The following is a 25,328-nucleotide window of genomic DNA, read 5'->3' on the forward strand; positions in this document are numbered from 1 at the left end:
AGTTAGCAGCATTGTGTGCATTGTATTATGATTACTATGATGGTGGTATTCTTGTATGTTGGTTTTGGCTATGCATTTATTGAAAAAGTAATATATTTGCAGTGTCTAAGCCATGTATATATCTGATCACATGGCATGCCTCCATGGACTACTACTCCTCCCCATGCCTCCATTGAGGCTGCTGTGATTTCATGCTGTAAATGTACAAATTTATTGATGGGTCATCACTAAATCGCGAACAAGCCGAGCTGATGGCTCACCTAACCCTGCCCTTATTCGGCTCATCGAGCACCTGTTAACGCAATAAAATCAGGTTAAAAGTGGAATGGTGTGGGGTGACTTACTGGCCTGAGCCTCCCTTTTATATATTTAATAGTGAGCCGTTCAGGAGGCAGAAGAGCCGGCTCTTCTAAGTGAGCAGAACCTTATGATCCAACTCAATAAAAAGAGACAGACTTCCCATCACTAGTGCAAATGTAACAGGACCTTAGATGACATTACCATGGTCACATGACATGAGGTGACCAATGATGTTACAGATTTTTCAACAGCCATGGAGAGGAACCATTTAGTGATAAGAGCAATGCTTTATAATCATAGTTTTTAATGAAGTATTTAATTTGGGTGGGTTAATTTGCATTACAGGTTCTCTTTAAGTCAGGAACCACCTGCAACACCCCTGCCAACGTACAGGCAAGGGTGTAGTTGCGAATAGGGCCCTCTCCCTGTCAGGAGCCTGCGCAACTCACCCAGAGGATAATGCAAGGAGAACGTAAGTAAACTTGCAGCTGTAGCCTCTGCCTGGAAAGCCAATAGATAAATAGGTGTAAGTTGTTATCCAATTAGTTGGCTGTACTGAAAACTGGAGTTTGATTGTAGAGGTGCTACCACCTGACCAGGGAGAGTATAAAATCCCTGTGCAAGGGGAGCACATGGTCTTAGCTGTCTGTCAGCAGTCTGACCTCATGGTCCTTCAGAGTCTGTCTCAGGAGTCTCAGAGTGAACAGTGAGCCAGTGTGTGCAGCACACCTTCAGTGCTGTCACAGAAACCAATCCCAGGAACTGAGTCAGGAGACTCTAACCCAGAGCTGCAGCTTACACAGTTTGAACACAGCTCCATCTAAATTCTCCCAGCCTGCATCTACTATCAGGCTGGTGCACTATTCCTGCTACCACTCCAGTACCAGCATCCGAATCTGCTGTTTGACCATTCTGGCCCATTGCATGCTACCTGTTGTTCAATAAAGAACTGTGAGTTGATTTGCACAATGTTGCCTCCATCTGATCCCTGGATACGGCTGCTTACCACCATGGGTTTCCCCATCCATTACCCAGGGACCTATCTTACAGACACTCAGGGGTTGCCTGGGGGAGAAAACATTGCATCAGCCTCTCTCTTTCCACATATCACCTGCTGTAGACCTGCCAGGCTGTAGGTCAGCCCTCCGGTCCACATACCCAGCACCGTGACATCAGCGTTCCCTAAGCTGCAATTGCCAGCCAGTCTGGTATTCTGGGTCCTGGCTGCCTCCATGCCCCAACATCTGGCTAGGCCCTGGTGGGGGATGTTGAAAACCTGTACTACAATACAACTATATTGAATATACTTGTCATCACTTTTCATCACTGCAGGTTAACTACGGTGATTAGTGTCAGCACATTAGTTAATGGCAGGTGTCTGCTGTAGACATTCAGCAGACACTTTCCCTGTACATAGAGGGCTCAGCCCGTAAGCCCTCTTAATTCTTCAACTGCATAAAGACATATTGAGACTTATGGCAATAAGGATGTGGTTAAGAAGCAAGAGGGGAAGGTATGTGAAAACTACCCAAAAGAAAAACTCACATGACAGCTTTATTTTGTTAAAGAGGATTATATTTTTAATAGCATTTCCTAAAAAATTCCCAAATGTGCCAGATATTTGACTCAGGGTAAGACAACTAATAGGGCTTATAAACTTAAACTAAACAGGGTGAAAATATACCAGACTTCTCTTCCAGTGTTAGCTTGTCTGTTTAGTGTAAATGTATTCTATGATTAGTAGCTCTTCCCCAATGTGTAGATCTTTTACTTTACATAGAAAAGGTACACTAGTAGTTTGCAACTCAGCACCATAAATTAAATATTCTGCTTTCTGTGTTTTTGTTTTCAATGATTTTTATAGAAATTTTTGAAACATATAAAACGTAACAATGTCTTTCAAGTATTTAGCATTCATGAATAAACTTTTCATAGCATACATTATGTGTATGATCATGTATTTTGCTGTTGCTATATCAATACAAATTTCCGAAGTCTAAGGCTTTTTGTGTTTTTGTTAGATTATATACACACACATCATCGTATCTCAAACCCCACACTTAGATGTGAAATATTAATATACATAAGCTCCAGGTATACATTATGGCCCCGGGTCAGTATGAAAATGACAGGAAGTGGCTACAAACAGGATCTCAAACCTCACCACAATGGTTATACAGCCAATAGCTAGGACGTGAGGTATATCCTCTGCTAAGTTTTCTCACAGTTGGGTAAATACAGAAGAAATAGGCTCAAAAGGTTGGTAGACCAAGGCTATCAAATGGGAAGGTATCTTGTCTTATTAAATGCTGCTACTCGGGTAGCTACTAGATAGCTATAGCAACATAAGTGTATATGAGCTATTTGTGATTAAAACTATGACCTATTCAGTTTACACAAAGTTCTCATAAATAGCTTAAATGGTAACAAACTTTATCAAACAATACAAGAAACCCGGAGCTACATATTATAACAGCAACATGCCTCCTTGTCCTATCTCATGCTCCTAATAAATCTCTCCTGAATGACATCTTGCTAGCAAGTAACAGGAGCTCACTAAGATTACTTACAAGCGCTGTGTAAATGTGAGGGCGAGCAGTGTGCACAACAGCAAGGTACACCCACAAGCTGTGAGACAACAGCACATAGCAGAGACATAGCGCAGAGAGATGAACGGGAAAGAAAGATCACAAATCACATACTGAAAAGAAATACAGGCGGTCCCCTACTTAAGAACACTCGACTTACATACGACCCCTAGTTACAAATGGACCTCTGGATATTGGTCATTTATTGTACTTTAGACAACCCAACATTTTTAAAATCCAATTGTCACAGAGACCAAAAAAGTTCTGTCTGGGATTACAATGATAAAATATACAGTTCCGACTTACATACAAATTCAACTTAAGAACAAACCTACAGACCCTATCTTGTATGTAACCCGGGGACTGCCTGTATTGTTATTCAATCAATGGACTAGTTATCTTTGCAGAGTCTGTTTAAAGATAAGATGACTTCAAAGGGTTATTCCCATCTTGGAGATTTAGGGCAAATACAGTACAAGGTCCTATATCTGTAACATTCATCTATCCCAAAAATGTTGATTGATTCAGCTGTATATTGAGAGAATATGGGACAGTGCACGGCTCCCTTCAATCACTACTATGTGACTTCTGAGAATGGCAAAGCAGGGCTAATAATGCAACCATACTATTTCCTTTTTCCCAAACAAATTTAGTTTTAGTCCACGTGCTATCCATTTATCCAAAGAGCAAACACACAATTATTTCTATGGGTATGGGTTCATGAACGGGGCCATGTTCATTTTGCTTCTGCAGCAAAATCCACACAGATTACAATGCCAATTCTGGACCCAACCTAGTCACAACCTAAATTAGTTTTTTTTGTTCCTGTGCCCACATTAACGCCTTCCTATCATGAGGAATCTACCATCAGAAGTGTATCTGATGGTATAATTCTGGTACCTAACCTAACCTGTTAAAAACATAATTTTAGTTATATGTAAATAAACTGCAGAGGCTACTGGGATGTGGAGTAGTCTTAGCTCCCAGTGCCTGGCCAAGCTACTCCATGCTCCAGTAGCCTTTGGAGTTAATTTACATATTACTAAAATAAAGTTTTTAACACGTTAGTTTAGGTTCCAGTATTATTAAATTACAGATTAGGGCAGAGGGAGGAGGAATCTGCCATCAAATCTACTGATGGTAGACAGGTTTCCTTTAAGAACCAAGCTCATGATCCCCATTAGGACCCAGCACGATTTTTCAACTCTGCCATGTGTCACTATATGCGATTATAACTTTATAATGCTTTAAATTACCGACGTGATTTTCAGATTTTTTTAATTTAATTAAATTTTTATTTTAGGATGGTAGAAGGCTTAAAAATCAATCAGAAAATTGTAGATTCAATAAAGGCCTATTCATATTTATAAGGGTTTTAAAAGTTCTATTTATGAGAAGCTCCCCACAAAGTACCACATTTTTTAAATTGCAACCCTCAAACTATTCAGAACAGTCCTTGTTCTGAATGTCAATACCTGACATGCGGATGTAAACCACTTTATTGGCCCAGTAGTGATTTTATTTTATTATACGGGTTTTAACGGACATGTCGATATCTTATATGTACTGTTTGTGTGATGATTTTCACTTTTTTTAGATGTAGGACTTTTATTGCTTATTATTTTATTTTTTATTTGTAATTTTTTTGACATTTTTTTACTGTCACAATCTTGGACTCGTAGATGATCGCTTGTTCAAAGTAATACACGGCCATAGTGATGCAGATGTATAGCTCTCCGACAGGATCTGTCATTGTGCTGCTGAAGGCTCCCAAGACTGCCATTCAAATGATACGCAACCCCCAAACCTAGCATGGGGGAGATGTGGGGGGGTGGATTTGATCATGGCAGGGAAAGGTTCTAAAGCTTTATAGATGCTGCGCTCTTGTTTGACTGCGACATCTAAAGGTTTGAACAGCTGGGATAGCGGCTATCGTGACAGCAATGCGGGACGAAAATGTACATCCAAGGATAAGGATTACATGGTTACATGCACAGACCCATTTTATTCTATATGTCAATTAACATGTAATTCTTTACATACAATCAGTCAGTATGGAAATTACACAACAAACTAACTTTAAAGGGAACCTACCACCACAAATCTACCTATAAAGGTAGATTGGGTGGTAGGTGGATCAATGGGACGAGAGGATACCCCTTTTAAGGGCTAATCCTCACGTCCCCACACTTTTTTGATAACTTTTATTAGATATATATTCAAATTTACTTTTGCGGCTACTGGGTCGTGGAGTAGCCGCATCTGAGGTTACACAAGGCGGCTACTCCACGCCCCTGTAGCCACTTTTCCCCTCCTACTCACCCATCTTCGGCGCGCAGCTACGCGGAGCTGCACGCCCTCGTCCGGCGATCCTGCCGTCTGCGCATGCGCAGAAGAGCAGGCCCGCGCCTGTTTCGGAGCAGTGACCGCGCAGGCCTGCTCTTCTGCGCATGCGCAGACGGCAGGGTCGCCGGATGAGGGCGCGCAGTTACGCGGAGGTGCGCGCCGAAGATGAGTATGTAGGAGGGGAAAAGAGGCTACCGGGGCGTGGAGTAGCCGCCTCGTGTAACCTCAGATGCGGCTTCTCCACGCCCCAGTAGCCGCATAAGTAAATTTGAATATATATCTAATTAAAGTTATCAAAAAAGTGTGGGGACGTGAGGATTAGCCCTTAGAAGGGCTATCCTCACGTCCCATTGATCCACCTACCACCCAATCTACCTTTATAGGTAGATTTGTGGTGGTAGGTGCCCTTTAAGTCAAAGGTCAGCCAAAAGTTTTTTACATTAACTATTTGTTTTGGGACCATAATAATAAGTCCATTATAAATTTGTGTTTTGTTCCAAGTGAAGTATGGGCATCATCTATATCTCCTGTGTGCGTCATCTGCTTTTTAAAATGGCATCCGCAAAAATAGAAGGATGCTTTCTCCTTAATTTACAATTGTTAACATTGTGAAAAAAGGACAATGAAATTACTGGGATGTGAACTATTATTAAAAACAACAAATACAAATATATTGGAAACAAGATGGTTCATTCCCCACAAACTGCTAAAGAGAACAATAGAGCCTGACTCGCAATGTTAATACTTTAACGACCCGTGACGTAATAGCACATCACGGGTCGGCTACGGGTGCATGGAGAGGGCTCACGGGCTGAGCCCTCTCCATAGCTTGTAAGTCTTTGCTGCATATCGCAGCAAAGGCTTACGGGTAACACCCGCGATCGGTGCTAGCAACGCTAGCAGCTTTGCCGGTGGCTTCAAATGCGCCGCCATCTTGTTGGAGATTGTCGCTCCATGTGATGCCATTGGGGAGCAACGATCGGTTGCCATGAGACTGTCTAGTTTTAACCCATTGATTACAATATGCATTTAGTACATTGAGGAGGAAAATCCCCATATACTGCCATACAGTATGGCAGTATGTGGTAGGATCAAAATTATAATTAAAAAACCCTAAAAATTCAAATCACCCCATTTCCCTAGAACGTATATAGATATAAATAAACTGTAAAAATCACAAACACATTAGGTATCGCCTCATCCGCAAATGCCCATTCTATCAAAATATAATGGCATTTTTTCACTGCGTTTAACCCGGTAACAGAAAATAGCGCTCAAATTTGAAAATGGCACTTTTTGCCATTTTAAATAATATAAAAAAATTCTATATAAAGTGATCAAAATGTCGTACAGTCGATAAATATGATAGCATTGAAAACTTCATCAAAAGTCACAAAAATGACATCACCTACAGCTCCTACACCAAAGTAGTTTTTTTCCCGCTTCCAAGTACACAGCATGGAGTAATAAATACCATCACTATGAAGTGCAATTTGTTACGAAGAAAACAAGCCATCACAGAGCTCTTTACATGTAAAAAAAAATATATATAGATTTTTGATTGTTGGGAGTGAAAAAACAAAAAAGGGTGAAGTCCTTAAAGGGTTTAATATGTTGTCTATAGAATAGTACATCACTAGTAAACAAAAGTGGAAGCAATTATACTAAATGCATGAACTAACCCAAATCTTTTAAAAAAAAAGTAGCAGAGAATGAAAAGGCTATCACCATAGTAAACCCAGACCCACACTAGACCAGTGTCTGTTACCTCTGCCCCAATGGCTGTTTTGCTTGTTCTTCGTCAGGCGTGTCATAAAATTGACGATGCAAAACTTAAATAGAACCTGTCACCAGGTTTTAACCCACTAAAGCACTAGTCCCCTCAGATAGGAGATCAAATGTCTTTCTAGAATTCCCTAATTTATGTGAAATCTCATCTGTTTACCTATAAAAAATCTCCCCCAAAGTCAGGTAAATATGGCTAATCTCACCTCATTTTCACATGAGATGAGTCATGTTTAGTGGTTGCATGTGGAGTGTCAGCCCCTATCTTCTGTTCTATAGGACCTAGAAACATGCCTTTACTGTCATATTAAAGATAAGAATCTCATCTTTCAGATCACATCAGGCTTATGGCTTTGTGTGTAAGGTGCAAATAAAGATCCAGGTGTGTGTAATTTTCACTGTCTGTATGTCCAGTTCTTAAGCTCACAGAACCATAAGTATGATATCATCTGAAAGATGAGATTCTTATCTTTAATATGTCATGTTTCTAGGTGCTATAGAACAGAAGATATGAGCATCTGAAGTGACACTCCCTAAGCTACCACTAATGTTGACTCATCTCATGATAAAATAAGGTAAGAAGAGTCATGAAGAGCCTGACTTTGGGAGAAATTCTTTTATGGGCTGAAAATGTATTTACCATAAACTGCAAAAGATTTTATACCTGTGATCTGATCATTTCAGCTTACAGATGCGAATGTTAGTAATTATTAGCAAATAATAACTGATAATTCCTTGAAATTACCTACCCTACCTCTACCCTTTCCCTCATATTTCTACTCTCCCCCTCCTATATCTACCCTTTCCATCATATATCCACCCTTCCTTTCCTATGTGTTACCCTTCCCCTCCTTTCTCTACCTTTCGTTTCTGTGCACTTCATACCCTCTTTCTACCTTTCTTCTCATATTTATACCCTTCCTATCCTATATGTACCCTTCCCCTTCCTTCTTATCTGCAGGGCCGGTTTTAGACAAAGTGGGGTCCTGGATAAAACTAAAAGTGGGGCCCCAACAGTCACAGAGGCTCCTTATAAAAGATAGATATGACATTTAGTAGAAGAGAGATAGAAGATCGATTGAAAAATGGATAGATAATAGGTAGGAGATAGATAGGTAGATAGAAATCTAGATAGATAAATGGTTAGATAGACAAAAGCAGCACTCCAATGCAGGCAGATGTAAGGTGAAAAAGTGGTGTCTTTATTCCATTGTGATAAGTGGGGATGTTTCAGCTCGGTATGAGCTTTTCTCAAGCCAAAACATCGGAATAAAGACACCAACTTTTCTCCTTATATCTACCTGTGTTGGAGTACTGATTTTTTCCTTGTATATACTTTGGAGGAACTGTTTGCCTGGCCCTGGTAGCTTGTCACATTTTTTTGCAATTGTGCTGCTGAGAACTTTCCTCAAGAATGGTTAGATAAACCATTAGATGATAAGATAAGCAGATTTTACCATTAGACCATCTTTTCCAGGGCAATTAAGTGGTATTAAAGGAGCAATACATCCTCTGCCCACAGAAGTCCACATGCAGGAGGCCCCTTAAGGACAGAGAGCCCTGGGCAAATGCCCTTGTGCCGCCCCTAATGCCGGCCCTATGTGTAAACTTCTCACCTTTTGCTACCTTCCCATCATATACCTAGCCTTCCTACCCTCGTATCTCTACCCTTCCCCTGCTAGTTGTATCCTTCCTAGCCTATCTGTACCCCTCTTACCCTTTCTCAACCATTCCCACCCTATCTGAACACTCACAATGGTGTTGTACTACAAAGTATGGAACCTGCTCTTTTTGTTCTTCTGCATATAGCAAAAATTTACTTGGACTCTAGCATTAAACCAAAGGTGAGATCTTTCCAATTATCAGAAGAAAATGCCATTTCTTTTTAACCTTTGTGTTGCCTGAAGTTACAAGAATCCCCTCAAATTGGCACAGCCGCTTGCAAGATATCACACTTCTTTCTCAAGGACAACCAAGGGAGAACTCGCAGCTTTATTATAGAATCATTTTTAATAAGCCTTTTTAAAGCCGCTGAGAGAAAGGGAAAGTAATTTGGCAGTTGGAAAAAGCTCCGTGAGGGATCCCAAGGCTGCCCAGTTAAGACATTTATGAAGCAATACTTTTGGGACCTCCACTGCTATTTTCCTGGGCCTCAGGGGGAGATGGAAGTATGAAGCTTAGATTCAGAAAGTACTCTGGAGGGATCTGATTATTTCTGCTTGCTATTAGCCACACTCCATGTGAGCTGAAATTACACAGGCAGGGAATTATTACCCAGCCTGTCTAGCAATACCTAATCTAGAATACCAGTGAAAGTCCAAAATGGCAAGAACAGGAAGGAAGAGCTTCCCGAATAGAAATAAACTAATGTGATAGTAAATGAGAAAAGCATTCAATTAGAAAACACGTACAGATCAACCTTCATCTGTGATAATGCAGTCACAAGATCATGTCACGGAAATCATCTCCAGTAGGGCAGAGAAAAATCCTCCATCAAACTAACAATTTTTATACATGAATGTGGATGGAGAGGCTGTTACAGACAAATGTCTCCATTGGTCTTCCTTTCTGTGTTGTCCACCACACAGCATAATGCCGTGCATGCTGTAATTGTACGGTCTGGGGGAATTGCAGCATGCACTGCTATGAGTCTGTATGCAGGCTGTAGTATACACGGACAACACACAGACCAACCATCTGAATATGCCCTAAGGCATAGCTATTTGACAGTCAGCCAAAAGCTGTTCAGTCCACAGTTATTATGCTGCACTTGTCATCCAGATATACTAGGCTCTATGCCAATTTGGATGTTATTTCTTGATAGGATGGAGAGGTTATGAGATGGCAACACATAACCTCAACCCCCCAAAAATTGGTTCTGATGAAGCACAATTGCATGTATTGCTCAATACAACTACAATCACACGTTATAGTTACAGTAATATTTACACTTTAAGGCAACAGCATTTAATATAGTTACCATTACCACTACACCATTAGGCAATTGAGCTCATTCAGATTAACATATGTCAGATGATTGTTTTGTTTCTTCTTTTTATTATAAGGCAGACTAAATAAATCTTATCATTGGTATACCATCTGTTGGGTTTCTGAACACATTGGGGGACATGTATCTTTATTTCTGCTTCTTCTTTTCTTTGCGACTCTTCACTGTGACTTTTACTGTTATTTCTCAAATACACCTTTGGTGGGCTGTTGTTAGATGCGTTAATGTGGGGATCCACAGGTATGTAATTATCCACCTGACGAAGCCTCCAGCCCGGGGCCCGAAACGCGTAGTGTTTTACCTTTTACTTTTTATTAAAACTGGTTTTATGGATACACCATCCCAGTCTATTCTCTGAGTGTGACAGCGCCTCTAGAACGGGACGACTCCTCGTGGTTCTTCAAATACACCTTTGCACCTTATATATCTTAGTTTTCCATTCATTATGTGCGACTTTTCACTAATGTATCATTTTTTTTGGTTACTTTTGTGACTTTCTAGGAGCAAATCTGCACCTGGTCCAGGGCAGGTGAAGAGGAAGGATTTTTTTTTTCTTGGACCCTTTTCTAACATGTAAATTTGAATTGGTAGACATGCTTTAAGGCTGCATTCACACATGGCATTTACATTGCGTTTTTAAAGACATTGCAGAAACGCATGTGTTTTACATTGTACCAGGCTTTTGGCTGAAAGTATTTTTCTTCATTGCTGGAAGTGTAACCAGCTGTAAAAATCTTACCTCAGCTGCTAACGCTTCCAACAATGAAGAGAAACACTTTGAAACCAACCAAACGCATGGTAACATGTAAAACGCATATGTTTCTGCAATGCTTTGAAAAACTAATACCAAACGCCACGTGTGACTGCACCCTCATATGTCGTCATCTCCCTGGGATGTGACTAGAGTGCTTAAAAATGCAGGCCACGGCATTAAATCCAAAATTTACAGTAGTGTCCACTTCTTTACATTACCCCCTTACATGGCTTGTGTCCTCACCTGTATATAACCCACTCGAATGGCTTGTGTCCAGGTTCATTTGTGACATTTGCAACAAAGTCTTAAGAAAAAGCCAAAAGTTTCACCGGCCAGGACAGGAAAAACTAAACATGTATCACAAGATAAAAAGACATGATCATATATAAGGTGCAAAAGAGACCTAACAAATGTCTCAATTATACACCAAAAAAGATACATGTCCCCCATTGTCTGCTGGAAACGTATTGTTACATTTTCCTTTACTGTTGGTAGAGTTATATGCCCCTAACTCCCCGTACATTTACCTATAACTGAAATATAACTAGGTAAATGTAAGGGTTCCCATTGTATATTTACAATATACACCACAAGGGTTTGAGGTGGGCACAATACAACAAGTATCCTATTCTTCTGTAATATACAATACCTCACATGTTCTCATTTTTGTCCTTTTCCCTTCCTCCAGGTTAGTAAAGGAGCCTGATCTAGGTCATATTTATATCATGAGGAAAGATCTTTTTTGCACATTATGTATAATCATACCTTTTGTCTTGTGATACATGTTTAGTTTTTCCTGTCCTGGCAGGTGCAACTTTTGGCTTTTCTTGAGACTTTTTGTTGCAAATGTCTCAAATGAACCTGGACACAAGCCATGTGAGGGGGTTATATACAGGAGGGTACACAAGCCATGTGAGGGGGTTACATACAGGAGAGGACACAAGCCATGTGAGGAGGGTTATATTCAGGAGAGGACACAAGCCATGTGAGGGGTTATATACAGGAGAGGATACAAGCCATGTGAGAGGTTATACACAGGAGAGGACACAAGCCATGTGAGGGGGTTATATACAGGAGGGAGAGGACGCAAGCAATGGGAGGGGTTATATACAGGAGAGGACACAAGCCATGTGAGGGGTAATATACAGGAGAGGATACAAGCCATGAGAGGGGGATATATACAGGAGAGGACACAAGCCATGTGAGGGGGGGTTACATACAGGAGAAGATACAAGCCATGTGAGGGGTCTAAATACAGGAGAGGACACAAGCCATGTGAGGGGGGTTATATACAGGAGAGGACACAATCCATGTGAAGGGGTTATATACAGGAGAGGATACAAGCCATGTGAGGGGTTGTATACAGGAGTGGACACAAGCCATGTGAGGGGATTATATACTGGATAGGACATGAGCCATGTGAAGGGGTTATATACCGGAGAGGATACAAGCCATGTGAAGGGGTTATATAAAGGAGATGATACAAGCCATGTGAGGGTGTTATATACAGGAGAGGGCACAAGCTATGTGAGGGGGTTATATATAGGAGAGGACACAAGCCATTATTGGGGGTTATAAACAGGAGAGGACACAAGCCATGTGAGGGGGTTATATACAGGAGAGGGCACAAGCCATGTGACGAGGGTTATATACAGGAGAGGATACAAGCCATGTGAGGGTGTTATATACAGGAGAGGACACAAGCCTTGTGAGGGGTTATTTACAGGAGAGGACACAAGCCATGTGAGCGGGTTATATACAGGAGAGGACACAAGCCTTGTGAGGGGTTATATACAGGAGAGGACATAAGCCATGTGAGGAGGGTTATATACAGGAGAGGACACAGCCATGTGAGGGGGTTATATACAGGAGAGGACACAAGCCATGTGAGGAGGGTTATATACAGGAGAGGACACAAGCCATGTGAAGGGTTATATACAGGAGAGGACACAAGCCATGTGAGGAGGGTTATATACAGGAGAGGACACAAGCCATGTGAGGGGGTTATATAAAGGAGATGATACAAGCCATGTGAGGGGTTATATACAGGAAAGGACACAAGCCATGTGAGCGGGTTATATACAGGAGAGGACACAAGCCATGTGAGGAGGGTTATATACAGGAGAGGACACAAGCCATGTGAGGGGGTTATATAAAGGAGATGACACAAGCCATGTGAAGGGGTTATATGCAGGAGTAGACATAAGCCATGTGAGGGGGTTATATGCAGGAGTGGACACAAGCCATGTGAGGGGTTATATACAGGAGAGGACACAAGCCATGTGAGGGGGATATATACAGGAGAGGATACAAGCCATGTGAGGGGTTATATACAGGAGAGGACGCAAGCCATGTGAGGAGGGTTATATACAGGAGAGGACACAAGCCTTGTGAGGGGTTATATACAGGAGAGGACACAAGCCATGTGAGGAGGGTTATATACAGGAGAGGACACAAGCCATGTGAGGGGGTTATATAAAGGAGGTGATACAAGCCATGTGAGGGGGTTATATAAAGGAGGTGATACAAGCCATGTGAGGGGGTTATATAAAGGAGATGATACAAGCCATGTGAGGGGGTTACATACAGGAGAGAATATAAGCCATATGAGGGAGGTTATAGACAAGAGAGGAGACAGGAGAGTGCGGTCATACATGGTGTTTGGCATGCATTTTCAATGTTACTATGCATTTGGTTGGTTGGAAAGCCTTTATCTTTATTGTTGGAAGTATAATAAGCTGTGTTAACATTTTCACAGCTTACACTTCTAGCAATGAAAAAAAAACACTTTCTAACCAGCCAAACGCATGGTAAAATGTAAAATGCATGCGTCTCTGCAATGCATTTAAAAATGCAATGTAAACGCCACATGTGAACGCTGCTTAAAGAATATCAACTAATTCCAAATTACATGTTAAGACAGGGTCCAAGAAAAAAAAAACCTTCTTCTAAACCAGGTGCAGCAAAAGTAAGTAAAAAAGTGATACATAAGTGAACATCTGGCAAATAAAGATACATAAGTCCCACTGCACAAGGTGGAGACAAAGGTGTACTTGCAAGAGAAACGACAGCAAATGTTGCAGAAACAAAAAAAAAGAAAGAAAAAAACAATCAAAAAAAGATACATGTCCCTGTCCATAGGCTCCTGTGTCTATTACTGTAGCTCGGATTGTGTTCTTGTAACAACATTGTTGCTTTAGAGAAAGGGATATGGAAACTTTCTTTTACAGTAGATGTCAATGAGGGTCCATGTGTTTGCAGGTACTGATTGCAAATCTACTAGATATTAAAAGGTGACCGAGTTCCCCATATAATCAGTTCTGCCATAAATTGTGGGCTACAATTCCTCAATAGGAAATGTCTCGAGATTCTGTAACCTCAAGACCAGAAGAGAGGATATTTTAGGTACTGTACCAGCCAATCTCCTGTATCAATCTCTATTGTATTTTAACAGTACATAGAACTAGTTTTAGCTCTATGCTTTCTTATTTACAAAAGATCTAGTACAGTGATGGCGAACCTTTTGGAGACAGAGTGCCCAAGCTACAACCAAAACCCACTTATATGTCACAAAGTGCCAACATGATCAATGAACTTATTGGCGTCCTGAGTTCACCAATACAATAGAAAGATCATTGAGAAATTTGGATTGTAGCTTCCCTCCAGGGTCCCCTGAAGAGGAAGAATCAGGGGACCCAGAGCAGGAGCTCCAATGACAATCCATCTCAATCCACACCTTCTTGCTCCTCCTGTAGTCCTGGCAGCCAAGGATGTCGCTTTAAAACAACGCTGAGTTTGGCACATTCTGGGCTGTACTGTATCATATGAGAAAGCCTTGTTCCTAGCTGGCAAACTCTGTGCTGCGGTGAAGGCCTGGGTGCCCACAGAAAGGGCTCCGAGTGCCACCTCTGGCACCAGGGCCATAGGTTCGCCACCACTGATCTAGTAGACATCCTTTTAGACTTTCATTTGTAAACTTGCACATGGATATGATAGCTCTCTCCCTGGACCCCCGACCTAAAGAAACCCATCAGTTTCTGACAAATACTGTATAGACACATAAACAAAGCTGTATAAATTAATTGTCAGAAATGTATAATATAATATGTTTAATATAATATCTTTTATATATAATCTATATATATATAATATAAATATATAATATAATATATATATATATATGGAATAATTTGTGACTGTATCAGAGTCTGTTGCTATTACTTACATGTGTGAGTCTTCTTGGTTATGGACAGACCTGGGAAGAAGGACAACAAAAAATCAGAAGAAGTAATTTTGTGTAGCCAAATGTAATATAATGATACAAATAGATATTACATGATGAGAAAGGATTTTTGGTACAGTAGAGTATGGTAAAACCTCATTGAGATAACTAAGGATAGTGGTATTTAAAAGATTTAAAAGGGAATGTCAAAGGTTTCATAGAATTAGATGATGTGTAAACTGGTCTTTGGAGAGATTTCACGGTAGGCATATGAAAATTAGCTGATATCGTCCAGTTATAAATTGCCACCAATATATCAGTCTGACTGGTATTCTGTTAGTTCAGTTATGTTCCTATAAGGCAATGCCTGGGTTATGTACAAGATAGGTTCTGCAGGTTTGTTCTTAACTTGAATTTGTATGTAAGTCGGAACTGTATATTTTATAATTGTAACTCCAAACAAATTTTTTTTGGTCTCTGTGACAATCGGATTTTAATAATGTTGGGTTGTCATAAGAATCAGGATTAACAATAAAGCTTAATTACAGACACCTTTTATAACTGTCAGAGCTTTTTATATTAGCCTATTAGTACAATAAATTACCAATTACCAGAGGTCCGTTTGTAGCTAGGGGTCGTCTGTAAGTCGGGTGTTCTTAAGTACCACCTGTATTACGATCAATGTTTAGGTTTTCTATTTCAAGGAGTTTAAAACATTTAAAATTTTAGTTAAGTGTTATCTTTCTCTCTAGCTCGAAGTATTATCATCATTATTAATAAAACTAAAAAAAAACAACATATCATAGCTACATTACCTAATGGCACATATTCGTCAATACATTGAAGTGACACTGGAAACATCAAAACTAATTTTATGCCAAGTTATGCCAAATTAGTATCCCCAATCTTATTAAATCTTATTAAAGTCCACTTTATAAATACCACTCCTTTTGTTTAGGAGACTTTGGGTGCTGTAACTCTTTACCCATACCAGATTTATCAATAAATATACACAGACAATGATAAAAAGCAATGGATCCAGTAAAGGTTCCATAAAGTTGGCAGCACCTGAGAATGCAGAGAGGAACATTGTAAGATTCTAGAAACAATGGGATGATGCCAAAATCAGTTCCTAGGCAAGAATACAGCAACATGGACAATGAATGCCCTTGTGTAGGACAATGGGGCCATTAATGATAATCAGCCTCCGTTACTTCAAGTGCTTTGAGTAATTTTAGAGTTTGGTTTCACAAATTGTTAATGGAGTTGTAATGTTCACTAAGAGACATAAATCATGGGTTGGTTGCAAGGACAAGGGACGATGGACAGATACAACTTTACCTATGTAATGAGCTATTCCTTCATCTACTAAGCAGTGTTATACCTGTTTCATCATTCCATTCATGAAAAGAAGGCATTGAATTTGATCTAAGATATCTAAGATGTTTGACCTAGGATGATAGTAAAGTAGCTCCATTTTCTATATGTCATCATTATATGTTTATTTTTCTTCTCTGTATTATTTAGCCAGCTTGACAAAACACTTTGGCTGTAGCATGTAAGTTACAAACATGTGTTCAGCTTACAGCACATGCGTATGTAACTTATCAATACGTAGCAAGAGAAACAGTTAGAAATAGAAGCCAGAAGGGAAGACTGATATGTCTCCTCTCTTTTGTATCCAGTGCAGAGTTTGGCTAAGAATTCACTGCCACAAAAACTACTCATGAGTCCCAGTCTGAAGGAGAAATAGCATTCACACTACACTTGTTGAGGCGATATCGTCTTGTCTATTAGTAGCTGTGCACATAAATCCCTATAAGGGAAGCACAGATCACCTAATATTTTCTGCAATATTCATATATTCATGAGAAGACAAATTTGTTTGGCTACAATGGGTAACAGTCTACAATCCGGTTGCAACATTTAATTTATGACCATTTCCATGTACTTGATCCAATAATTTAGACATATAAAAAGGTATTGCCTGTGTAATATAACATGAGACATTCTGTAGAATTAAACATTAAGGGTGCAGTCACACGTTGCAGATAAAACTGCATCACAATTAGTTTTGAGGTGGTTTTAGGTGCAGTTTTGTCAACACTCACGATCGGTGCTGGATGTGAACCATTCAATTGCCACCTGTAAAGCTGCCATCGACAGTAAAAAACCTGCCGCACATGGGCATTGGCATTTTGACTTAGGTCTTTGCTCCCGAATCTCAAAACTGAATTGTAAAAAATCCAAATTCAAAACTGATATAAAAATAACAGTAAACAGTAAAAATCATAAACATATTAGATATCACTATGTCCCAAAATGCATGATCTATCAAAATATATTGACGGTTATTCCCAGCGTTCAACCCCATAATGGAAAATAGTGCCCAAAAGTCCAAAACGTTACTTTTTCATCATTTTGCAACATAAAAAATGTAATAAAAGGGATCAAAAGATTGTAAGGTCCTTAAAATGATAGCAATAAAAACGTTGGCTCATCTCGCTATACCGAAGTATGAAAAAGTAAGTAGCGCCATAAGACGGCAAAATGAATAATTTGTTTTTGTACATAATGGTTTTATTTTTCTAAATGTATTAAAACACATAAACCTCTTAATGACCTGGCCCTTTTTTGTTTTTTCATTTCCATTTTTCACTCCCCACCTTTAAAAATGTATAACTTTTTTATTTTTACACGTAAAGATTCTTGTGACAGTTTGTTTTCTGCATAAAAATTGCACTTCAAAATGGTGGTATTTAGTATTTCATGCTGTGTACTGGGAAGCGGGAAAAAAATTCCAAATGCAGTTAAATTGGTGAAAAAACGCATTTGCGCCATATTCTTGTGGGCTTGGATTTTACGGATTTCACTGTGTGCCCCAAATGAGTACTTTGTCTACTTTATTTTTTTGGGTCAGTATGATCATGGGGATACCAAATTTGTATGGGTTTTATAATTTTTCATACATTTACAAAAATTAAAACCTCCTGTACAAAAAAAGTTTTTTGGGGATTTTGCCATCTTCTGCCGCTAATAACTTTTTATACTTTGGTGTACGAAGCTGTGGGTAGTGTCATTTTGTGCAAATGTTGATGACGTTTTCAGGACTGTACAACCCTAGGTTGTCTGATCGATCCTACCATTTACTCCCATACTACAGTATATGGTGTTTTTCTTCCTCATTTATTAAAATGTGCAAATCGCACATTGTAATGAATGGGTTAAAACCAGTCTTCGGAAGACCCGAGGCTGTCATGGCAACCGATCGCCGCCCCCTGATGACGTTACGGGGTGCAACAATTGGTTGAAATGTTTTGCATTTATTTCTAAAAAAAAGTGAAAATTTGGGGAAAATTTTTAAAAATGAGTTTTCTGAGTTTCAAATGTTATGCTGATCATACAGTTAGTTTAACCTCTGAAATCGGTTATTAACTAACATTAACCATATGTCTGCTTTATATTGACATACTTTTTTAGGTTATTTTATTTCATTAGGATGCATCTATGTCTGCGCCGTGATTTAGCTACTCTTCCCGAAACTCGAACCTTTTTTCCATTTGTCAGTCATCAATCCCATAGTTTTTGCTGTACTTCTAGTGTCCCAACATTTTTTCGGTGGATTCTTTGGCGCAATATTATACCAACAAAAAGCAAGTCTACCAACTTATAAACCCCTTCATGAATGTGGTTTCACATTTCTTACAATCATTTGTTCTTCTTCCTTTAAGACCGTGTGCCACAATATATAATCAGTACAAAACAACCCTAAAATTGGGTGACAGGAAAACAACAACCAGCACGCAAAATAATACGTTTATTATAATATGTAATCTGCAAAGAGTTTGTATGTTCTCTCCGTGTTTGCGTGGGTTTCCTCTGGGTCTTCCGGTTTCCTCCCACACTACAAAACATACTGGTAGGTTGATTAGATTGTGAGTCATTGGGGATTGGGACCATTTTGACAAGTTCTGTGTGTGCAATATAAATAGGGGAATTATTATTATAAGGTCAAAAGAGATGGGAAAGAAGTATATAGCCTTTAACTCACTCAACTGACAACACATTCAAGCAACTTGGCCGTATATGCTCATGTAAAGGAAGTTGGAAAAGAATAACTATTAGCTGATGATGAATATTGACAATACAGTATATGGAAACATTTCCTTCAGAATGTAAATAGCTGTTCATGCTCTCCTGTAAGCTCCATAGTACCCATCATGCTTCCACTTGCATACTATTATATCATGCTGCATGGTTATACCTAAGCTGTTGTAAAGCTTGTAATCTACTCATCCTGTTAAGGTATTAGTTGGTCCTAAATGATCTAAAATACTGTGGTATGGGTAGAATATATCTGGACAGTGGAAAAAGATATGAAACACCTTGAGTTTATTCATCTTAAACATTCTGCTATGTCTCATTGTAAAATTATTCTGACCGTTGTCACACAGTTCTGGTTCATGGACTGCACTGCTCTGAGATAATAAGTAATATATCATTTAACCAGGGATCCTTTAGAAAACACTGCTTAGTGAAGATGGGCCATTTCCATTCTCTCTCTGGCAAAGGTCTTGCTATCATTATAAACTGAGAGGCTTTCCTGTAAGCCATCACTTTATAGCATTCTTAAGTATGACAGTAAAATATGACCGCTAGCAGGCCTGTCACCCTCTACATGAGCTCTGTCCCCCTCCCTCCATGTGACTTTCAGGCGCGCAGAATCTCCTTCAGCCATTGCGTTCTACTAATGGGAACAATTCATTTAACCTGTGCTAGATATATAGTCAAACATCACTATAATGTATATAGTATTCAATAAAGAACGATTAATCGTGCTCTACAGGCCTGATTGATGCACAGAAGGGGTTCCACAGACATATGTGTTTAAAGTAGTTTCCAGACAAAGGCCCTTCCAGGAAATTAGAACCATTAAAAAGTTGTATTGTTAACCCTGCATAGAAACACAGGATCAACTTTACCTTGGGCAGCACTGACAAGACTGCATTATTTAGATAAGTATATATATAGAATATGAAGATTTTAGTATGTTCAAAGGCAAAGGGAGAGTGTTAAAAGGGCAATGCTGTAAATTTAGTTTCAGGAGGAATTATGTAACCTCACCAGATGAGTACATACTAGCCTTTAGGCATAACTCTAGTATGTGTGGGAATTAGGGGTCTTGCCAATGTTAGATTCCTCACACCTAAGTCACCACACTGGTGAGGATTGTTAAAACTGCAGATGGGGGTCAGGTGCACACCCTTGGAGAGGAAACAGGTAGTTCTCTTCACAGATCAGGGTAAACAACTTGTCTTGGATCCAAAAGAACCCCTTTTCAAGTGGAAAATACTTGAACTTTCTTGTTCTAGTCATCATAAATTGGCCTTTATCCCACTAGGATCAAGTATCTACACAGGGGGAAGTCTCTTGGACTTATGCTGTGAATATTCTCAAACTGTTGCAATCTGCAAAAAAGGACTTCCGAATGAACAAGAATGGAGGCAGCAGATTTTATACTCTTTCTGCAAAAGGACCTACCTGAAAACCTAAATTGGGCACCAGGCATTTACTGTACATTGGCTATGTTTGGTTACATTTTTACCTTAGACTGGAGGGTTGCTTTAATATCTTACCATATTATGTTTTGGAATAGTAACAGATTACCCCTGATGTTTATACAGTACTCTAGGCACTGGCCCTGTTTTACTATGCCCTTTCCTCCAGTTGTTTAGTGGCAAGAACATATAACAATCCTCATCTCCTTTTTAAAAGCAAACCTGTCACCAGGAAAGTGATTTTTAGCTGGTGATATGATCCAATAGCCTATGCTATTTTGAATCATTTTCGTAGTTTAAAATATTTTGATTCATATTACCTGGCTCCCAACCAGCAGCATGTGGTGAGTACCAGTGGGAAGGCAGCTGCAGCAGCCTGTGTGTTCCTGTGTCTCCTCATGCATTCTTCCTCTCCTCCATACTATTCCCCTTCCTCCCCTGCCTGCTCAATGCACATGACAGGAAGTGGGGAGGGGTGAGGGTACTGCATGAGTATGGAGGAGAGGAGACTGACACAGGCACACAAAGGCTGCAGTTGCCCCCATCCCCGGGACTCACCACACACTGCTGGGAGGGAGCCAGGTAATGTGATTTAAACTTATATAAACTACTGAAATTATACAGAATGCTGACAAAGGCATTGTTATAAACAGCATAACATAGGCAAATAGACTTAAAAATTAAATTTCTGGTGACAGGTTCCCTTTAAGCTTTTCCACTCCGTACGCCACAGGGGTGAAAGTGAGGCAAGCAGGAAGGGGAGACCATAGCTACAATCAGGTCTGACCTGGCGGAGAAGGGTTCGGGATCTACTAAGAGCCTGGAAGTTCTTAATAGATCTGGGCTGCTTTGCATCAACATGGGGGAAGATTAACACTGAAGTGCAAAACACCGGCCCTAATACATTCGCCCCTCTACATTTGCACTGAATCTTACTTTGTGCAGCGCACATTTACTTTACAAATTCTTTGAATGATATTGAACCTATCATTTGCATCACAGTTTCTATTCACAACTAAAGGCGGATTTAGAATTTTACATTTACATTTCTGCTTCTATACTGTGGTGCATTGGAAAAGCACATGAGGAAAACTCCTTACAAATTTTCTGTAGTTTAAATTAAAAAAACAAAACAACATAATTATAATGCTAAATATGTAAGAAAAAGATTAGATAGATAGATTAAAAAAAGACCACAGCAGCACAGTGTTTCGGACTATAAGGCGCACCATCAATAAATGCCTGCAAAGCATTTTTTGTACGCCTTTTAGTCAAGAAAATAAGGGTAAAAAAATTATGCAGCACATACCAATCCATATATTGAAAAAAATAGTGATAAGTTCAATCCATGCACAACATTTTAGTGTATTACCTCCTTTTTCAAGCCTTGGTAACACACTGAAACGTTGTGCATAATATAAACTCTACATAATTTTTTTGGCATATATTTTTCTCTTATATAGATAGATAGAAACTTTAATAATCCCCAATGGGAAAATTATTTTGTTACAGCTCAGTAAACATTTTAAAAAAACACAGTAAAATTAATATAAAATAAATGACACACACAACACAACATTTAAGACAATTAATATAAAATGTCAATAGTATATACGCTATATGAAATTCAGGTACTATTAAGCTAGAATTTATCTACTCCTAGAACTTTGTTATGTAAAGTAATCACTGTTGGTAAGTAAGATTTCTTAAACTGTTCACTACCTGTTTTTGGGAGCAAATACCCACCACTAAATGAGCTCCTCAGCTTTTCCACTTCCTAGTACAATGGGTGTGATCTAATTTTTATAATTGCCACAAGATTTGCGAGCGCACCCTTCTCTACGATGTTGGTAAACATTAACAATTCCGGCCAATAAAATCTTGCTTATGTCACTTTAATCTGAAACAATTTTAACATTTTTTATAAAAAAAAAAATTCTATGATTCACAGTATATTTTGTGCTTTGTGGGAATTTTAACAAGAAAAAAGACAGAGTGAGAATCTCAGACCATTGTTTATACGTTCTTAAAATGCCGCCATTCTTTACTCCAGCTGGATTAGCATAACCAGTATGAGTCTTCATGAATAGCCGTGAGCTCTCCGGAATATACAGCAAGCCCATTACCTCCAGGTTATAGAAAGTGAGCAGGGAAGGACTGGCTCCCTTTACATCCCCAGGCTATGACCCAAATAATTTTTTTCTACTAAAACACTGGTTACAATAATATGTGTTGGCAGGAATGTAAGCAGAACAACAACACTGGCAATATGATGATGAGTATGATGAAGCACAGGACTAACCAGTCAAGATTTAATGATCTCAACTCAATACTCCATTTTTGGGGGAGATTTATCAGAACTGTCTGAGAGCAGAACTGTTCTAGTTACCCATGGCAACCAATCAGGGCTCAGCTCAGATAGAAGGAGAGGCAAGCGGGACAACTCATGAGAATATATATATATACATACATACAGTACAGACCAAAAGTTTTCCTGACCATAATTGTAGACTAACACTGAAGGCATAAAAACTATGAATCAACACATGTGGAATTATATACTTAATAAAAAAGTGTGAAATAACTGAAAATATGTCTTATATTCTTCAAGGTAGCCACCTTTTGCTTTGATTACTGCTTTGCACACTCTAAGCATTCTCTTGAAGAGCTTCAAGAAGTAGTCACTTGAAAAGGTTTTCGCATCACAGGTGCCCTGTCACGTTTAATAATTGGGATTTCTTGCCTTATAAATGGGGTTGGGACCATCAGTTGTGTTGTGCAGAAGTCAGGTGGATACACAGCTGATAGTCCTACTGAATAGACTGTTAGAATTTGTATTATGGCTAGAAAAAAAGCAGCTAAGTAAAGAAAAACGAGTGACCATCATTACTTTTAGAAATGAAGGTCAGTCAGTCCGAAAAGTTCGGAAAACTTTGAAAGTGTCACCAAGCACTGCAAAGAAACTGGCTCACATGAGGACCGTCCCAGGAAAGGAAGACCAAGAGTCACCTCTGCTGTGGAGGATAAGTTCATCCGAGTCACCAGCCTCAGAAATCGCAGGGTAACAGCAGATCAGATTAGAGACCAGGTCAATGCCACACAGAGTTCTAGCAGCAGACACATCTGTACAACTGGTAAGAGGAGACTGTGTGCAGCAGCCTTCATGGTAAAATAGCTGCTAGGAAACCACTGCTAAGGACAGGCAACAAGCACCAGAGACTTGTTTGGGCTAAAGAACACAAGGAATGGACATTGGTCCAGTGGAAATCTGTGCTTTGGTCTTATTAGTCTATATTTGAGATCTTTGGTTCTTTGTGCAATGCAGAAAAGGTGAATGAATGAACTCTACATGCCTGGTTCCCACCGTGAAGCATGGAGGAGGAGGTGTGATGGTGTGGTGGGGCTTTGCTGGTGACACTGTTCGGGATTTATTAATAATTGTAGGTATACTGAACCAGCATGGATACCACAGCATCTTGCAGCGGCATGCTATTCCATCTGGTTTGCGTTTAGTTGGACCATCATTTATTTTTCAACAGGACAATGACCCCAAACACACCGCCAGGCTGTGTAAGGGCCTTTTGACCAAGAAGGAGAGTGATGAGGTGCTACGCCAGATGACCAGGCCTCCACAGTCACCAGACCTGAACCCACTCGAGATGGTTTGGGGTGAGGTGGACCGCAGAGTAAAGACAAAAGGGCCAACAACTTCTAAGCATCTCTGGGAACTTCTTCAAGACTGTTGGAAGCCCATTTTAGGTGACTACCTCTTGAAATATATCAAGAGAATGCCATGAGTGTGCATAGCAGTAATCAAAGCAAAAGGTGGCTACTTTCAAGAACCTAGAATAAAAGACATATTGTTACTTATTCCACACTTTTTTGTTAAGTGTATAATTCCACATGTGTTAATTCATAGTTCTAATGCCTTCAGCGTGAATCTACAATTTATTGTCATGAAAATACAGAAAACTCTTTGAATGAGATGGTGTGTGTCTAAACTTTTGGTCTACGGGGTCTAACAGAAAAGAAATTTCAGTTCAGTTCTACAGATAGCAAGGTTTCTAGGGGAGAATAATATAATAAAGTGAATTATGGAGTCATCACATGGTGGCACATGGAATGTCATCTTATACTGCATTATGTTACGAGTTACAAGTGAATGGTATCTAAAGGCAATATATGACAGCGACAGGTCCATACTCCCAGTTGCCTAACCTCGTACAGAATTGTTTAGTAGTGCTGAGAGAATACACTAGACACACAGAAGGAGATTCATCATATGCTGGTACTCCTTGCGACAGCCTTTGATAAAGTTCCATCCCCACCACAATGGCGGATACATGATGTATCCTTAGACCTCATGATGTATCTGCTGGCCATGCTTCGCTGCTGGACAAAACTACCTGGTGCTGCCTGGTGTTGTTTTGCATAAAAACCTGCATTAATCTGTGAATGTTACAGGTGTTTAAAAAGTGTGCAGGCACGGGACAGAAACGCCCTATGCCAGCCCACTCCACCAGGTGCTGTGCGCCTTCACGCCCTCTCAATGTCATGTGGTATAGTCCCATGATTATGCGCAATTGCAGTGCACAAAAATTAGCAATTATTTTAGTGCTTCTACTCCCGAAAAATGGCCTAAAAGTACTGATAAATCTCCTCCATAGTTTAGTAGAGTGTATTCATGAGGAAAGGGCACTCTGGTTTATCTCTGGCCCTCAGTGAGTACCTGACAATATATCAGTTATCACAGGGAAGGGCAGGTAGT

The 25,328-nt window shown here is 39.7% G+C and overlaps 1 protein-coding gene across 1 annotated transcript in view; it reads right to left on the bottom strand.

The window, feature by feature from the left end:
* The window catches only part of RORA (RAR related orphan receptor A), a 316,067-nt gene that overhangs the window by 111,598 nt on the left and 179,141 nt on the right, over window positions 1-25,328 (bottom strand). The window contains exon 2 of the mRNA XM_072147881.1: window positions 15,006-15,035. Within this exon, the coding sequence (XP_072003982.1) occupies window positions 15,006-15,035 (30 nt within the window). The remainder of the gene's footprint in view (window positions 1-15,005; window positions 15,036-25,328) is intronic.

This window comes from Engystomops pustulosus, chromosome 4 (genome assembly GCF_040894005.1).
Source record: "Engystomops pustulosus chromosome 4, aEngPut4.maternal, whole genome shotgun sequence".
NCBI lineage: Eukaryota > Metazoa > Chordata > Amphibia > Anura > Leptodactylidae > Engystomops > Engystomops pustulosus.